General features: G+C 37.8%; 1 protein-coding gene across 1 annotated transcript in view; it reads right to left on the bottom strand.

Annotated features, from left to right (window-relative positions):
* Positions 1-18,841, bottom strand: part of LOC127435997 (laminin subunit beta-1-like) — a 42,399-nt gene that overhangs the window by 15,837 nt on the left and 7,721 nt on the right. Inside the window, exons 5-23 of the mRNA XM_051689864.1 lie at positions 18,510-18,698; positions 18,368-18,431; positions 17,993-18,195; positions 16,811-16,931; positions 14,701-14,889; positions 13,772-13,948; positions 13,512-13,624; positions 12,240-12,319; positions 11,608-11,743; positions 11,353-11,511; positions 8,713-8,840; positions 8,267-8,387; positions 7,967-8,174; positions 5,984-6,127; positions 5,575-5,806; positions 3,554-3,717; positions 2,977-3,201; positions 2,474-2,691; positions 2,286-2,382 (exon numbers count right to left, since the gene is read on the bottom strand). Coding sequence (XP_051545824.1) covers positions 2,286-2,382; positions 2,474-2,691; positions 2,977-3,201; positions 3,554-3,717; positions 5,575-5,806; positions 5,984-6,127; positions 7,967-8,174; positions 8,267-8,387; positions 8,713-8,840; positions 11,353-11,511; positions 11,608-11,743; positions 12,240-12,319; positions 13,512-13,624; positions 13,772-13,948; positions 14,701-14,889; positions 16,811-16,931; positions 17,993-18,195; positions 18,368-18,431; positions 18,510-18,698 — 2,968 coding nt within the window. The remainder of the gene's footprint in view (positions 1-2,285; positions 2,383-2,473; positions 2,692-2,976; positions 3,202-3,553; positions 3,718-5,574; positions 5,807-5,983; positions 6,128-7,966; positions 8,175-8,266; positions 8,388-8,712; positions 8,841-11,352; positions 11,512-11,607; positions 11,744-12,239; positions 12,320-13,511; positions 13,625-13,771; positions 13,949-14,700; positions 14,890-16,810; positions 16,932-17,992; positions 18,196-18,367; positions 18,432-18,509; positions 18,699-18,841) is intronic.

Genomic DNA, 18,841 nt, shown 5'->3' with positions numbered 1-18,841 from the left:
CAGCAATTTTCTGTACATCTTATTTGCTATAACTAAACTGTATTGCATTTATCGGCACTATATCATCAACCCTCTGCCTTCTAGATACCTGTAACAGCATCCGCCGTTAGAAAACCCATATTTGTCTACCACTAGTCTAAATTTAAAAACTCGAATATTTCAGTTTAAAAAAACGGCTTGACAGTAATCGTTAAAGAGCAAATGACTTGACAGATACAATACGAATGTAAAGCCTACAAAATCTTTAAGTGAACTAGATGTGGTTCAACAAAAATGTAAGCCTGGGATTTCATAAGATTAGTCTTTATCAATCAAACTAGCATTTAACAGGAAACCACAAATGGCAGTTAAACAGCTCAAGCTGAACAAATGTTCATTCCTGTGTTGGAAGAGAGAAGTGCAGATTGAGGGCAAGTCAACAGAGTGGGTTATAGAGGGTAACTGGATCTTAGAGGAATACAGGGCTCTCCGAACAAACTATAGCTTTTTCAGCTCAAAGAGAGTCTGAAGCCTGCTCTGCCACAGGACTATTCCTCTAATACCAACAGGACAAAACTTACAACTTCTAATGTGTTGGAAATGCTGATGGTAGTCATAATTTCACTATCTATCTATTGCCCAATATTAACCCTATTATTTGGGTTGAGATTGTAGAGAAGTTGAAATAAAATGTTGATCCTCAAGTGCTCACAGAACTTTGGTTTAAAAAGATTTCCAAAGATATAATCTGCACAGCAGCATATACAATACGGTAGGGGACAAAGACTCTTTTCTGTGGAGGTATACAGTGTCAGACACTGATGGCCTCATAAGAGGAAAGCCCATGAATACAAAGATGCATTGTAGGAGTAGAGAAGATATTGCAAGGCTTCGAAAGATCCCCCCATGAGCCCGTCATGGTCACGCACATCTGGGGCAAATCAAAAAGTGGGCCAAGGGCTTTTCCATTCTGCTGAAGCTACAACCTCCTACGCATTCCCACGAAACTGGGTTGCCTACAATTTTCAAGGTTAAAGTACTGGCAAAGATCATGACAAATTTCATGTTTAAAATGTCAGCAAAATGGGTGTTCAGTTGCGTTCTTCATATTTTTTTTAATGTCCAGCAGTGGCAACGATTACAGATAACGTGCAATTGACCATATTAACTTTTTTATAATGTTTCTGGTATTACTGTACTACAGTACATGTTATTCTAAAGAAAACAAATGGTTCATTTTCCTAATTGCCTCTGTAACAACTTTTCTGCTGATATAACCAAGACTGTGTGGGCGGGGATAAAATAACTTTTCACAATCCAATCAAATCCTGAAGGATAAAATCATGTCAAATACATTTTTTTTTCCAGAATATTCTGTTTCACGTGGAAATACATCCCATTACAGAAAATAAATGCATTGCAAATGCCATTTCATGATGTTTTTAAAGGAATGTTTCGAGTTCAATAGAAGTTAAGGTCAATCAACAGCATTTGTGTAATATGTTATATAACAAAAAAATTTACTTGTCAAAAATCAAGGTTACAGTAAGGCACTTACAGTACAATGGAAGTGAATGGGGTCAGTGAATAAGTGTTAATATAGACACTGTTTCAATTATAGACACAAGAAATAAACATAATGCATGGTAACATGATTTTACTGTGATAAAATCAAGGATTTACCGGTGTTCCAGCATGTAAAAGATTAGAGGGTTTACCGGCTAATGTCGGCATGACAACAAAGTTGTCATATTGGATATAACTTTACACAGATAAGGTTAATAAGTGATTTTATCACACTAAAATCATGTTAACGTAAAAGGTTTATGCCTTGTGGCTATACTTTTAAAACAGTGAGTATTGTAATGTTTTTGCACTAACCCAATTCACTTCCATTGTAAGTGCCTCACTGTAACCTGGATTTTTGCTTTTTTAACTAAATGAGTGACGAGTCAAAATTATTTTTTATATCAACATTATGCCGTAAATGCTGATGATTTTGCTTAACTTGCATTGAATAAATTATTTTAAGCGTAATTGTGTAATTGTTTCTGCCATGCAAAGGGAAAACACAATAACTACACATTTTGTCAAAACTGAGTAATCGGGTCTCTTACACTATAATCTGTCCTGTGACACAAGTTTGACTCAACTACACTAAGATTCACAGAAAACGAGTGTAACTACAAAAACTACACTAAAACCAAGTAACTCTGCAGCCATTTTTCTCAGTTTAAATGTTGGCATAGTTACTGCATTTTGCCAGGCTGCATTGCAGTGATACTTTTCAGTTTTTCTCAACTCACCATGGCATCTGACCTCAGGGTTGCCCCAGAACAGTTCTCTACACTCTCTGCAGGTTCTGCCACCAAATCCGGCTTTACAAGAGCACTGGCCAGTTATCTACAGAGGAAGAAAACACAGATGAATCAATCTGGACACTTGATCACGATCCCAAATATGCCCTTACACAAAATTCAGCTGTGAATCTAACCTCATTACAGGAGGAGCTTAAAGAATGGTTGGGGTCACAGTCGCAGACCTCACAGCCTTTCCCGCTGGCCATATTCCAGGTGTCCGGAGCACATAGGTCGCAGTGCTGGCCCACCACATTGGGCAGACACTGGCACTGCCCGCTGTTTAGGTCACAGTTGCAGTTACCCAGAGAGGGGCAAAATTCCTCAGCTGTGCCCATATGATTACACACACACTCTGAGAAAGACAACGAGAAAACGTTCAAATTCATGGATTTATATATTAAGCATTACTATATATACCCATCCATCCATCCATCCATCCATCTATCTGTATGTATGTATGTCTGTCTGTCTATATCTATCTGCCACAATGTCTATATTGGTGCATGCTTACAGTAGTTTGTGTAACATGTTTTATAAATTAATTAATACACATGAAATATACAGTATTTGGATAACATTTTTTGGACATTTTACATTTAAACCCAGACTGCAGATTCATAAAATCTGTAATGCTCACTTCTACAACTCTGGGTCAGTGCATTGCCATAGTAACCAAGCTTGCAACGGTTGCAGCCCTCTCCCTCTGTATGGTACAGGCATTTGAGACAGGAACCCGTGCGGGCATCACAGGACGCTGGGTCCATCATGTCAATGTTGTTATTGCACTGACAGGGCCGGCATTCTCCACCCACCTCGTGCGGGTTTCCATAGTAACCAGGGGCACACTCTTCACACCTGGCACCTACAGCAACACAAGAAAAAACAATGCATTTAATAATATCAACCTCTGATTCATGACTAAACCAGTGTTAGAAATTAACTTGCCTATTTAGGGGCATTTTTGCATCAAGCCCTGGTTCATTTTTGACCCAGGTCAACACAGTTCTTCATTAAACAAAAACAACAATCTTTTAAAATTACAGCTCTCACAACATATGAATTACATACTGTTACATACAAAATATCACCATATTCTTCCACATAAACAATATGACTAGAGCAAGTTCTTGCAAGTGTCATGATAAAAGCCATTTTACAGTGTCTTTGATGTTGACAGATGCCCTTATAAATCAAGCAAGGCACCTGCAAATTACCTTTATATCCTTGGTTACAGACGCAGAACACCTGGTTGGAGTCGAGACTCTTATAGCAAGCGCCGGAGAACTGTCGGCCGCTGCCAGGACCGTCAGGACACATGCAGGGGTGGCAGTGGTCTCCAGAGCCCAGGACAGGGTCACCATAGTAACCACTTAAACACCTGTGGAAGCGATTTTGTGATTTAATGTCATGCAGTTAATGAGAAACAACACACTCTATACAATATAATAAAACGGATAGTTTTGACTCTGAATTCTTATAGCATTGCTGCATTAAAAGCTGTTGTAAAATGACTATAAATGCAACATTCTATAGTAATGTGCCAAGTTGCAATGTTGATTGGCAAGTGCAACAACCTAGAGGCCTTTGCACACACCAAACGTGAATTTTTCACCGTGATTAACATTTTGAATAGAAACAATTGATTCCTATGAAGCCATTCACACCTGTGTGAACATTCACGCACCGGCAAAGCAAGGTTTTTTTATTTTTATGGTGTGTCGATTTTTTTCTTTCTTCTTGGAGCGTTTAGATGTTGTCACGTTTAATTCGTAACATGCAGAGTTTTGAGCATAATTAATAGTTTGAATAGTTTGTGAGTCTCTAATGTTTTCTTTTTCGTTGAGCAAATCAACAACAGACTCATCATCGCTACTGCAGCTTATAGAGAATTCCGTTATATTTTTTCGATCGGCTCGCTAGAGAACTCGGTTGTCTTTCAAACTGTGGGCGAATTCCAATCGAAAGTATGATTAGCTAACAGTTTTGTGGAAGGCGCCTTTTCGTTAAAAAAAAAAAAAGAAATCGTACTTTTATTTGGTCATACCTCTTTGGCAGATCTTTCACGGTCTCCTGGAGAGGAGAGGTGTCCAAGTCACACCAGCTGACTACTGGTGTTCCTCAAGGATCAGTGCTTTGACCCCTCCGCTTCTCGAAATACACACTCGGACCACACAACATCACTTGGGCCTGTCATCGAGGCACATGGCTTTTCCTACCACTGCTACGCAGATGACACAGATGACGCAGCTCTACCTGTCGTTCCAGCCTGATGACCCTACTGTCTGAGCTCGTATCTCTGCCTGCCTCTCTGGCATTTCGGTCTGGATGAAGAAATGCCACCTTCAGCTCAACCTTGCCAAGACAGATCTCCTCGTGATACAAGCCAACCTATCTGTTGACCACAACCTTACTATTCATCTTGGTTCAACTACACTAACACCAACCAGAACAGCTCGGAACCTGGGAGTGGTGGTAGATGACCAGCTTAATTTTACTGCCCACATCTCATCAAATGCCTGTTCTTGCAGATTTGTGCACTACAACATCAGGAAAATCAGACCTTTTCTGTCTAAATATGCTACAGCTCCTGGTCCAAGCTCTGGTTATTTCAAGACTGGACTACTGTAACACAATTAAGCCACTGCAGATGGTCCAGAATGCAGCAGCGCGTCTGGTCTTCAATCAGCCAAAAAGGGCTCATGTCACCCCACTCTTGATTTCACTCCACTGGCTACCTGTAGCAGCCCACATCAAATTCAAGGCTTTGACTCTGGCCTTCAAAATAGCCAATGGAACCACACGCTTTTACTTCAATTCACTTCTCCAGGTCTAAGCTCAGCTCGCACTCTGCAGTCTATAAACGAGCGGCGCCTGGTGGTCCCATCACAAAGAGGCTCAAGTCTATTTCACGATCATTCACTTTCTCTGTTCCACTTTTAATGTGAAAGGTTAATTCGTCGTCAATTCGTTTCGCATTATCACGTCGCCTCTGGTGTGCAAAGGCCTTAACATCAAGCTAATGACCTATGTTATTTGGCAGAATGTTTTTAAAATTATGATGATTATTATTTTTATTAGCAAATTTTAAACAATAATTTAAAAAGGTTTTACAATCTTCAAATTTCATCATACATATTATACGTTAAGGATGATTAGTAATTATTTAAGACATTAAATATTATAAATAACATTGGAGTGAACTCATTTTCCAAGTTTTATTCTGATGATCACTAACCTCTCGCAGTTGTGTCCAATGGTGTGGTCCCTACAGGACAGGCACTGTCCCGTGTGTAGGTCACACTGCTCAGCGTGGCCATTGCAAGTGCAGGGGCGACAGTTCGGGAACCCCCAATGTCCCGGCAGACAGCGATCACACTGCCTTCCATACGCTCCGGGAATACACGCACATTGACCAGTGGACTCATGACAGAAAGAGTGGACAGACCCCTCAGGACTGCAGTCACAGGCTAACCAACAACAGTCAGACTAGAATTACAATTTATACTATAAGGACCACTAAACTTTACAAATCTAGACTGGGAACACTGGAGGACTTGGTGCATTTACAATTAAAAATAATTCTTTAAAAAGCAAGTTACAAACATGATAGATGCAAATAATATAAATTAGTTAGATAAACTCACGTCTGCAGCCTTGTGGCCCAAAGAGGAAGGTAGCTGGGCTGCATTTGTCACAGTTCCTGCCAACCACGTTGGGACGACACTGGCACTGCCCACCGCTCGGGTCACAAACAGTGCTGAGAGAACCCTGAGGGTCACACTGACACTCTATAAAGAGAAATAGAGAGAACTATAAATACAAAAGAAATGTCCTACATATACACTCACCGACCACTTTATTAGGTACACCTGTACACCTGCTTATTCATATGATTATCTAATCCAACCATGTGGTAGCAGTGCAATGCATATCATGTGGATGTGAACATTTTCCACAGTTATATTAATAGTGAGTGAAGTTTGCGCCCTGTTTTATGCCTACAGCCATGTCTTTTGCTTTTCTTGCCCCTACAGCCAATGAAATGTGCCGTATTGGTAAAGACTCAGACAGGAAGCATATAAGGCAGTGTAATAAGGCCTGAGTCCCCATTACAAGCTCTGACATGAGGCAGGAAAGCACCTCTGCAGACAGAGGAGAATGAAAGTTGAATGAATGATGACAGAATAAAGATTGGCACATCTGTCATAAAGAGGAAGGGTAATGTTTATAATTAGAGAATGGAGCCAATGTCATATAGTGATGACAGGGTGAGTATGTGTATGTGCTTTAATCAAAAAGGGTTGACAACATTGAAAAGATCAGGAAGGGAATTTGACAAAAGACTGAGAAACTGGCACCAGTGTTGTGTCACTGGATGCATTAAATACAGTAAATGCAGTTAGGGGTCATGACATGAAGAATCACATTTTCCTGACATATAAGAGGTTATTGTACTATATAAATATACTCTAAGTTTCAGAACTCAAAACTTCCTCCTCACTGCAAAAAGAGCATCTGTTGAAACCAATTGCAAAAATGACTAGTTTCCTACTTTCTCCACATTGTGATGTCACACTGTGGTAGACATTTTTATTTGAGTGAGATGGTAAGAAAAGATCATGTCAGTCAAGAGAACAGAGCCAATCATATCAGTGGGCATTTACTGTCAAGTCTTAAAGGAGAAGCAGCACCAAAACTGAGCATTTCTGACAGAGGGTCAGAATAAGGATGGGAAATGTACGTTTTACAATTATATTACTGTTTTGTGTGAAAAAACTTTACATGAACTTCAAGGAAAATATTAAAATAAAAAAAAGGCATGTCATGACCCCTTTAAGAACTTTCTTCAGTATTTTATTCTTAAATAAATACCGGTCTAAAGGAATAATAATAATACTGCAATATTTTTAGAACTAGGGCTGCTACAGTTAATGTTAATTGCCAAAGTTAATTGATTAATGCATGAATTAATCAATTAATTTTGTATTATTTATTTAATAAATTAACTTTAATTATCAAATTAAACAGATGTATTATTATTATTATTATCATAACAAGGGCTGCCAAATATTTTGTAATTAATTAACTTCAAGTATTAAATTAAATTGATTTAATTAAATATGATAAATAAAATATTTCTAACACTGTTCATGAGAAAATGGTGACAGACCTTCTTAATTTCAAATTTATTTATAAAAGAATTCCAAATGGGACTTTGTACAGTCTTTACGTGTTATATGGTAAAATGTCATGATCATTAAAGTTAAATAAATCTGATATATCACATATGAGCAAAATGTACCATTAATGCAAATGCAGACAATAGACTGCTGTGGGCAAGTGGCAAAAATCTTTTTTGCATATTTCTTTTCCTTAAAAGAAGAATTGAATGCATTACAATTTAATGCACCACATTTTTAAAGAAAGATATGTTAGGCAAATTTTAACATAATAAAAATGTGAGATTCACTGCATTTCTGTCAAAAAATGTTTTATGATTATTTATTTTAATTTTTGGACATCCCTAATAATTATAACTAATTACAAATTAGTCTGTATGAATTTGTGTGTGTGTGTGTGTGCGTGTGTGTGTGTGTGTGTGTGTGTGTGTGCACAAGGATATGTACCTTTTACTCCCTGGTGCAGAAGGGCCGACACACTGAAGATGTAGTTTCTGCAGATATCAGTCATGGGGGTTTTCAACACCGCTTGACTGTTCTCCAAACAGCGGTACCGCTGGAAGGTTTCCCAGGCACTGTTAGTCACCAAGTCTCCACCCTCAGATCCAGAGCCAGTGAAAATATCCAGGTTTTTGCAGTGTGGCATGAGCACAATCTGAGGGCAAAGATCAAAATCGACCAATAAGATCCTGAAGAATCAATTGCAGTTGAATGCATTCATTTGAAAGGGTGAAAGAGGGCGCTTACCGAGTCGATGAGCGTGTATGGTGACTGGACATCACTGAGAGCTGAGTACAGAGACAGACTCAAACGCACAGTGTAGTTCAGTCCCTCCTCAAAACACACAGGCCTGGGCAGCACCACATACCTGATGGCCAAAACCAAGAGAATACAGTTAGAATAAACTAAAGCCGATTATGAATGATTTTGAACACATAGCATGCACCACACGAGATACTGGTGAAAATGAGATACCATAGAATACTGTATAATTTGGCTAAAAAAGGTCTCTGCTTTTTTGCATCTGGAGCGCACCTATGATGCCTTAAAATACTGCCTAGGCAGGCAGCACATTAGGTTTTGGAACAGAGCTATTCTGTCTTTTTTGTTGTCTTGATCTTCTGTTGGGGATTAAAGGTAATGTGCATCAGGTGCATATGGAGCATCCTTATGGAGTCTTTCTTCTCTCATACCTGGATCCAGGATGCAAAGACACCATCTGGTTGTCATCATCAGGCATTGTGTTGGCACAGCGGCTGTCAGCAGTAATAACACGAGGCCTGATAACAGTCATCAGCACTTCCTCCCACTGTTCTGGCAACTACACACACATACACATACATAAAAAAAGATCTAAAGATGATGTAATGTAATGATGTCATGTAAAGTTCTGCTTACCCTTAGTATAATTTATGACAGTTGGGCTTTGTTAGGTGGCATTAGTTTAGTTATGTCCAAAACTAGGGATGGACCGATATGAACATTTTCGTATGATCCCAATACCGATATTTTGCCACTTACCTTATTTTATCATTAGATTAGTGTTTTACTTTGGAATTATTCTTGAAAAATTTACAAAGAGGTACAAAAGCTTTTTTACTCTTCTAACAATAAATTATTTACATTAAACTTGATTGGATCTGCTGAAAACATGACAGGCCAACTTTTTTAAGAGAGCCACAATGATAAAGATTTTTGCACTTCTGTTTTTGCAGTTCAAAACAACAGAACCCACATTTTTCATTTATTTGATAGAACATTACATATTCATACTATGCATATGTTGGCCAATTCCACGGAAATGTCAACCACATCATGAAAAATATTACAAGTTTATACCAAAGAAACAAAACCCCCTTTTAAATTCTGTATTATATTGGACAATGGATAATACCATCCAGACCACTATAGGGTGCTGCAATCTGTTACCCTGCAATCTGTTTCTATTTTTAATGTTAAGTGATCTGTACCAGCTGAAAAAAGAAAACATAAGGACAGATTCAATAAAACAGAAATAAGACATTTTCATGAAAGTATTATCAACATTAAAACTTCAAAGCTTATGATAAAAGTACATAAGCTGATGGGCTTTTCTACACACAGCATCCCACTGATAGTCAAATGTCAGCTTGTCATCAATGACATTGCCAAGACATTTGTACTGCTAAACACAGTCAACAGCCTGATCATTAAACACTACAGGGGATATGACCGTTGGGTTCCTCCTAAAGTCTGTTGTGATCTCTTTAGTTTTAGATACATTAATGTCCAAAAAGGACAACTTGCACCAATCAGTGAATTCTTCCACTAAAGGGCCATGATCAGGGTCATCACTACTGAGGAGAGACATGATCACCAAATCATTGGCAAACTATTAATGATACGATGCCTCAAATATTGGCTTTGGCACTCTTTAGTATATAGCACAAATAAAAGAGGCTAGAGGACGCACCCCTGGGGTGATCCGGTGGAGGAGAAAATAACATCTGATAAGACACCATTTACCTTCACACGTTTTGACCTTCCAGTTAAAAAATCCATCAGCCAACATATCATGCCAGGATCAATGCTGTGGATACTGCTTAGCCTTTCTGCTAAAATATGAGGTTGGATACAATTAAAAGTTGAGGAGAAATCAGTAAAAACAAACCGTACAAAAGTCTTTGCACCCTCAAGGTGTGACTGAATCATGTTTAATAGGGTGCCCGTTGCATCGTCAACACCCCTGCCTGACCTGTAGGCAAATTGGAACGGGTCCAAATTTGCCTGAACTTTATTTAGAAGAGCATCCTTCACAATCTTCTCAAATTATTCCATAACAAGGGAGGTAAGTGCTACAGGCCTGTAGTCACTGAGTGACTTAGGAACATAATTTTTTGGCACAGGTACAATGATGGAATCTTTTCAAAGACAAGGAACCCTAAGGAGGTGGAGTGACAACTTAAAGATAAAACAGAATATATCTGCCAACTATTCGGCACAATTTTTAAGAATACGACCTCCAGTACCATCAGGACCAGGACTTTTCCTTTCTTTTACTCCCCGGAAAAGTTTTAGGACATTATCAACATCAACTTATGTTCAGGAACAGCATTTTTGAGAACTGACAGTTCCTCACTGAAATCATGAACATTAGTACGATTATAAAAGATTTTAGTTCATTAGAAAGGGCAAGGTCAAGCTTGCCATCAAGGGAAATCTGAGATTTCTTAGACTGCATCCTTAAGAAAGCCCTGTATAATTAGGCTGTTTTAGGGTCTCCTGACCCTGTTTGGACATGTTTCTTAAAAGGATGTTTTCAAAAGACATGTCCTTACATTCACAATTAGCTAGACAGAGCGCAACTAAATGGAAAATAATGCAGGGGTCTCGAGGCGTGAACGCTCAAAAAACTGCGAGATGCGAAGTAAAGGCTAAGGACCTCCATCTGAATGTGTTATATGTGACTATATTGGCATTGCCTTAAAGGGGATGAATTTAAAAACACAACTTTTCTGAGTGGGTTTTACCATGCAAACAGTCAAACAGCAAAAGCAAAAGCACAGCATGATCATTTTTGCAGCGCCACTTAAAATATCAAAACCAAAAATAATAACAAACACCTCACTAATCGACAAGTCGTTTTTTTTTTTTTAAAGGGAGTGAATTTAAAGACGCAGTTTCCAAGTGAGTTTTACCATGTAAACAGTCTAAAAGCAAAAGCACAGCATGCACATTTTTGCACCTCACTAATCATCATGACCCATTCCTGCTTCAGCTGGACATTACTAAAACCTTTGTAAATACTATAAAATGTAATTAATATACTTTAACACAAATATGAAGAAAATAACCTGAGGTTCGTAGCGAATGATGATATCATACTCCATAGAGTAGGGGATGTTGTCAATGCTGAATTCAAGGTAGGCACCTTCAGGAACGTTCACAAAACCAATCCCAGTCCAAGTAGGAGATCTGTCCTGGGGGTGGGTTCTCGGGACAACCGTTACACCCTAGAGAGACAAAGAGAGAAGGGTTTGGATCAACTATTCAAATGCTTGAGAACTCAGGACAAATTACACATTAATGAAGACTCTATGGAAACTTACAGGTCCAAACTTGGCATCTTCTGCTTCATAAGTGTAGTGGTCCAGAGCAATGAAGTAAAAACCAGACTCCACCTGGTCACAGCGTCTGCCAAACATGTGCTCACGACACTGACACTGGCCAGTTTCAGGAGAGCAACTGGGAGGAGAAAAATCATGAGATTTAGAGAGTTCTTCTGAAGGATCTGGGGGAAAATAGGTCAGGAGGCAATACTCAAAGCTGACACACTTGTTTAACTTCAAAACCTGTGAGAAACGCCACCCAACAGTTTGTTTGACTGCAGTTAAAGGCTGTCTTTGTAAAGCATGTGAATGGCGTTCTTATTGGGCGATATTGCTAGTCCAGGGCCAACACTTATTCTGGGTCCAAGAAACATCCTTTTCATTGTTATTTCAGGCCTCTTACCAACTGTTTTTCAATAGGCGGTGAAAATGTTGTATCACAGCCTATTGAAAAAATGCTGGTTAGAAGCGTAAAATAACAATGAAATGGATGTTTCTTAGTACCACATTAAGGATAAGGATCAAATCCCCAACCCTAAGCATAAGCAATTGTAATAGTGATGATCAAAACTGTATATGATAAAGTAAGTCAGGCAGAAAGCTGAAAGCTAGTATGGAGTCATTTTACTCACTTATTGTTGAGGGCACCTCCATGATCACAGTCACATGGTCTGCAGCCATCCATGTCGTTACTGAGACCCCAGTGCTGAGGCTGTTAGAGAGAGAGAGAGAGAGAGAGAGAGAGAGAGAGAGAGAGAGCAACTTGTTAAAACACTCTTTGAACAACAGTGTTTATGACAGACCTCCCAAGAAACAAACACAGCAGTTTCTGAAGGCCACATTTTCTGTGCCAGATCACTTTTAGCAATTGGATAAAAGAAAAACATTTTATGATTTTGTAATATAATTTATATTGTCCTGCAAAGAACAGTACACGGTAATTACATTTTGTCAGAAAAATGAAATTGGGTCTCTTAGACTCTTTTGGCTTCCATCCAGATATTTATATGTGAGTTTTGGAATATCGCATACAAAATGTTGGATGGAAATACCAAGATGGGAATAAGAAGACATGCAAATAAACTATGGTGTAAACACATCTACCGAATACATTCCTATAGAATTTATATTGGAATATAGATGTGCATCAAAAAAGTTATGTGACTTTGCTTCAACAAGCCATGTGAATACATATTTTGCCCAAAGAATATCATCAATATCATTGCATAGCATCTGAAATGATGCTCTGGTTGTTCTGAAATTCCAGACACAAAGCCTGTCATCAATATGACTGGCTAGTATTACCTCCCAGAAAAGTCTGATACGCTTTCAGTCCCAGACATTAGGCATCTGCCGCTGAACGCTAGCAAACATGAAGTTCATCAGAGCATTTTGTTTGAGCACACTCTAAACCGCAAGTAATTCATTACATTTAATGAAAGAGCCATTGTGGCTTCATATTTCATTTCTATTTTGCAACAGTTTCTCCACAAGTGACAATTTTGTTCTCTTAAACACATGGGATGGAAACGCTGCTTTATTTGCAAATTGTTTTTGCAATATTAAGATTTTACGTATAAATTAAATTCATAACATGGATGGAAACATGACTTATGATCTGTCCTGTGACAGACAGTTTCAGCTCAACTATGCTTAGATTCATGTACAACCTATTCATTGCATTACAGTGTGTTTATGTACAGGACATTTGGCAGGATAGTCGAAAAACTTTTAAGCCATTGCTGTCTTTTTCAGTGTTGCTGTAGTTACTGCATTTTGCCTTTGTATGGTAATATAGCATTATGTTGCCTACCATAAAAGTAAACTGATATATTGTGAAAAACAGTCATTACATATTTACTGTATTGTGTACATAAATGACTTAATTAATGAAGAACACCCACCAAGCACTGATCACAATTCCGTCCAGTGACCAAACGCTTACAATAGCAGTTTCCTGAATCTGTATCGCATGGGCTGCCACCCGGAACAGTCCCCAAAGCATTGCAAGTGCATTCTGAGTAATGATAAAACAAAAATCACAACTTTTATTAGAGTTTTTAAGATCCTTCAGAACTATTTTCACATTAATTGTTGAATAATTTGGATTTAGACTCCACAACCTTTAAAAAGCCGCTTTGTTGTGAAAATAATCTAGACTTACGCTGGCATCCCAGGGGATCGTCGCTGAGTCCATAGTGACCCTGTTTGCACTGGTCGCAGCGCTCACCCTCCACATTGGGCTTACAGCGACACTGACCCGCGATGAGTCCGAAAGACACATCTGTCAGTGCATCGCAAATTCCTCCATTAAGAGAGCCAACTGGATCACAGTTACAGGCTGGAAAGAAAAAGTGGGAGAAATGGTAGACAGCTGGGAAAACCAAGAAATGCAGCAGTACGAATTGTTCCGGTATATATCAGTGTCAGCCAGAACTAATAACTTATGCATTACATCACATGATCCAGATGGAAAGGCATGTAAGAACATTAAGGTGTTTTTAGCTGTACAAAAGTATATACAGTGGACCCAAAAAGTATTTTGACAGTCAAGTTACATAAATAATTTCATAAAGTTGCATAAATAACAAAATATCAAAACAAGTGACATTTATTTGAATTTTTGTATGTAATGCAATGAAAATCAAACATTTTTTGTGCTAAAGTTGCTTTAAGTGTCTAAATACTTTGAATATTTCCTTAAGTAATTTAGTTAAGCTGTCTTTAAGTATAAAAACAAATTATAAGAAAATACAAGTTTTGTACTTGCACTACACAGTTTGCATTAGAAATCACAAATCACATTTCTGCTTTGCGGTCAAAGGGCTGGAATGAAAAAACCTCAGTCAACACAACAAAAGGCAAGTGTTAAACCTTATATTTGTGTGCTTTGTAGGGAGGGTGGGGCTTGGCTGTGTGGTGATGGACCATTTCAAAGCCCAGGTGTTCCCACCACCTCAATCTAAGATGAACAAAGGAACAGCTGGAGCAGATTCACATCACAAACTAGACCAGACAGGTTGAGGAGAAGCGGCTGCCTGAAGTAAAAGGAAGGAAGAAAAAAGAGCAGAGGAAATTAGAGGGAATACATACACTCGCAGATGTTGGGGTCGCGGATGTCCTTCTCCGGATGCTGGTAGAAGAAAGGCTTGCATTGCTCACACTGGTGTCCCATGGTGTTGTGCTGACAGTCGTCACAAACGCCGCCGCTCACGTTACCCGAGGCCTGATACACAGCCATGTCGAAATGACAGGAATCAGAGTGAATGTTGCAGTTACATTCTGTAAAAGAAGCGATGGAAAGCAATTACGAACATTTTGTTTGGAAACTATAATACAGTAACAATGAATAACAAACATTTTCCAACTGCATTGTTTAGAAATTATAACGCAGTAACAATGATACAACACAGAATTATGACAACGTTGTTTGTTAACTATGCTGCCATAAAATGGTACAACAAAGAATTTCGACAATATTGTTTATAAACTATATTATAGTTACAATGGTACAACAAAGAATTAAGAAAACATTGTTTATAAACTATATTATAGTTGCAATGGACAACAAAGAATTACGACAATCTTGTTTGGTAACTATAATGCCACAAAAATGGTACAACAAAGAATTACGACAATGTTGTTTGGTAACTATAAAGCAGTAACAATGGTACAACAAAGAATTACTAAAACATTGTTTGTAAACTATATTATAGTTGCAATGGACAACAAAGAATTACAACAATGTAGTTTGGTAACTATAATTCTGCAAAAATGGTACAACAAAGAATTACAACAATGTTGTTACGAACTATATTGTAGTTGCAATGATACAACAAATAATTAGGACAACGTTGTTTGGTAACTATAATGCAGTAAAAATGATACAACAAAGAATTACGAAAACGTTGTTTTTAAACTATTATAGTTGCAATGATACAACAAAGTATTACGAAAACATTGTTTATAAACTATACTGTAGTTGCAGTGGAACAACAAAGAATTACGACAACACTGTTTGGTAACTATAATACAGTAACAATGGTACAACAAATAATTATGAAAACGTTGTTTATAAACTATATTGTAGTTGCAATGGACAACAAAAAATTACAACAACGTTGTTCATTAACTATATTTTAGTTGCAATGGTACACCAAAGAATTACGACAAGGTTGTTTATTAATTAAATTGTAGTTGCAATGGTATACCAAAGAATTACGACAATGTTGTTTATTAACTATATTGTAGTTGCAATGGTACAAAAAAGAATTACAACAAAGTTGTTTGGTAACTATAATCCAGTTAGAATGATGCAACACCGAATTATGACAATGTTGTTTTTTTAACTATGATGCAGTTACAATGGTACAACAAAGAATTATGTCAATGTTGTTTGTAAACTATTAGAGGTCGAGCAATATATTGGTTTTACAGATCAATCAGTACTGATAGTTGCTTTTTTTTGGCTATTGATTATTGTAAAAAAATCAACATTAACAGTTGATGATAGTTTTTGTTTATTTATTCCTCTGTGTTCCTCTGTGTACTAAAAATAAAAGTCCCCTGTGTATTTCAGGCTTATTCATAGATAAAAGTCTGTGCTATGCATTAATCTTATTTTTTTCCAGATTACCATTGGGATTTTGGTTGCACAAAAAACCGCATCTGGGACATGTCTTTGCCCGTCACAATAAGGAAATATTAAGACATTTTTTAACATTTAATAAATCATTCAATAAATCGATTTTAAAAACTAACCACCAGCTTAGTTATTGGTATCAAAATCAAAATCCAATATCAGTCGACCTCTATAAACTATAATTCAGTTAATGTTACTACAAAGAATTAAAAATTTTGTTTAGAAACTATAATGCTGTAACAATGGTAAAACAAATAATTAGGACAACGTTGTTTTAAAATTAGTGTTACACTGTATGCCGTACTATATCACGAAACACTGTATGATATCCTCATTTTGCACATTTTCAGTACCTGGCAACAATGTACTGCTTTTTAGCACAATTTAGCAGTTTAGGCAATGTGACGTGAAGCGTTAAAGCTTTTGTAAATATGCTTCTATTAAAATGTTTAGCAGATGATAATTAGAATGTGACCCTTTCCAAATGAAACGCTCTTAAACAGACATCTCATAGATGTAAGTGTACAATCTGGGATAATTTAACATCAAACTTTGTCATACTTTTACAGGCATTGGTGTTGCGTCCCTCCGCGGGCCTCCAGGGAAAGTCATGGTAGAAGTCTTGACAGCGTTCACAGTTCAAACCCATCGTGTTATGATTGCACATACAATGGCCATGGACCTGCAGCAAAAGCAGACATAATAGTGATACTGTATATCCAAGATCAAGCAAACTCAAACAAAATAATTGTACTCAAATCTGTAGTATTTGGAACAGGATGTGTAAAAGCGGCAAAAATATGCATAGGAGATGTTTAAAGCCCCCATATGAAAAAAACATTTTCAACAGCTACAATTTCTAAAACACCACATATTATCTCATTTTATACACAGTATGAAAAGTTTTTCAAAAAACACACAAAATCCACAAATCCGGCCTTTAGACTTGATGGCAGCAGGAAATGTTTATACTGGATGCATCTGGTCTACATTAAACAAACTCCAGGCCTGGCACATACACAGATGCAGCCTAAAGTGAGCTTCACAGAACTGTGTTTTACCTAGAGATGATCTAGGTTTAATTCAGTGCCTCTGAATGAGATTTTTTTATATAGAAATGTACTGAGATTGATATCTAGGTGTAATTTCTTCTGTAAGTGCTGGTAATAGACTAAGACTGATCTCGGTCTAGACGGACTGTAAACACAGGACACAACAGACTAAACAGGAACCTTGTTGCTTTGGTGTATTTCTTCCTTGTTTTAAAAGCACTCAACAAAAAAAAAAAAAACACATGCACAAACATAAAGACGCACACCATAAAAAGTATTTGAATATGGTTGTGCGTGAACAAGACACTGAAAATCAAGCCTTCGCGTGCACTTCCTGTGCACCATGAATATTTGCACTGTAAACAATTAAATAATAAAACCATGAAGAAGTCTGCATTCTTTCATACTAATGTGAAACAGATTCAGACTGTGTTAGTAGTGGACTGTGATGTGAGTTCTAACAATTTCTTTCCATCACAAATGTATGTTTTCTTCAAAATAGTAGTTAAAAAAGCCACAAAAAGGTCAGCTTTTTAACAAAAAAATGTAAGAAGCTAATGTATGGACGGGTGTATAATTGTTAGGAATACTGCAAGCGCAGAGTCTGTGCAATCTTAGCAATGGCACATTAATTACACATTAATAACAAAACTACTTATGCTAGGCATGTTTCTCAAGCTCTACAACTCACCATGCCATCCACCACCTCTCCACCTCCATCAACGGGGGCGCACTCAGATGCGTGACCATAGCAGAAACAGTTTCCTCTCACCACCATGTCGTATATTGCGTAGTAATACTTCTCCTTGATCTCAACACGGGAGTCCAGAAGGTTGTCTCCCAGAGTGTGCAACTTGGTAAACTTCACCCTCAGATTGGTAATCTTTAGCATGTCTATAGCAGGGAATATACATTAAAAGCTACAATTTAGGAACACAACCTTTTGATTGGAGTTTTAGGCCATTGGGGCAATTTAACGTCTTAAATAGGCATATATGGATGTATTATTAAATGTTTTAGAGAAATGATCACAGTTGCTGTTTCTTTTTGCACATCTTGTCCTTACTCTGGATTCTGGGACTGTAGGGATCATCAATTCTGAAAGCTGGATCCAAAACCCTAAAAATGGCCTTCAGAATCAAAGGAACAAGAGTAAATAGAAATTCCAGTACAATAAATGTAAACGTGCAGTGCATCAGATATCTTACTTCGCCTTCAGTAGAGGGTTCAATGTCAGAGTAGCGAGAATCACAGATAACATCATCCACTTTCTTCATGGGTCCTTGAGAGACGGAGGGGAAGGAGGTCTCACAGTCATAGGCAAAGTAACGGTACACCTGCCATGTCTTCCCAAAGTCTGAAGAACGCTCGATAACCATGGCAGCAGGCCGGAATGTCTGGATAGAGAGCAGACAAGAGGGCATTGTGAACAGGGATAGGCCGATCTATATTGAAAAATTAATAAATATTGATGCTGTATCATGAGGATTGATCCTTCATACTAAATGTTTTTTAAACTAGTGATTTTAGTATGTTAGCA

The sequence above is a fragment of the Myxocyprinus asiaticus genome, chromosome 46, assembly GCF_019703515.2.
Source record: "Myxocyprinus asiaticus isolate MX2 ecotype Aquarium Trade chromosome 46, UBuf_Myxa_2, whole genome shotgun sequence".
Taxonomy (NCBI): domain Eukaryota; kingdom Metazoa; phylum Chordata; class Actinopteri; order Cypriniformes; family Catostomidae; genus Myxocyprinus; species Myxocyprinus asiaticus.
This window is presented reverse-complemented; position numbering and strand designations above follow the sequence as displayed.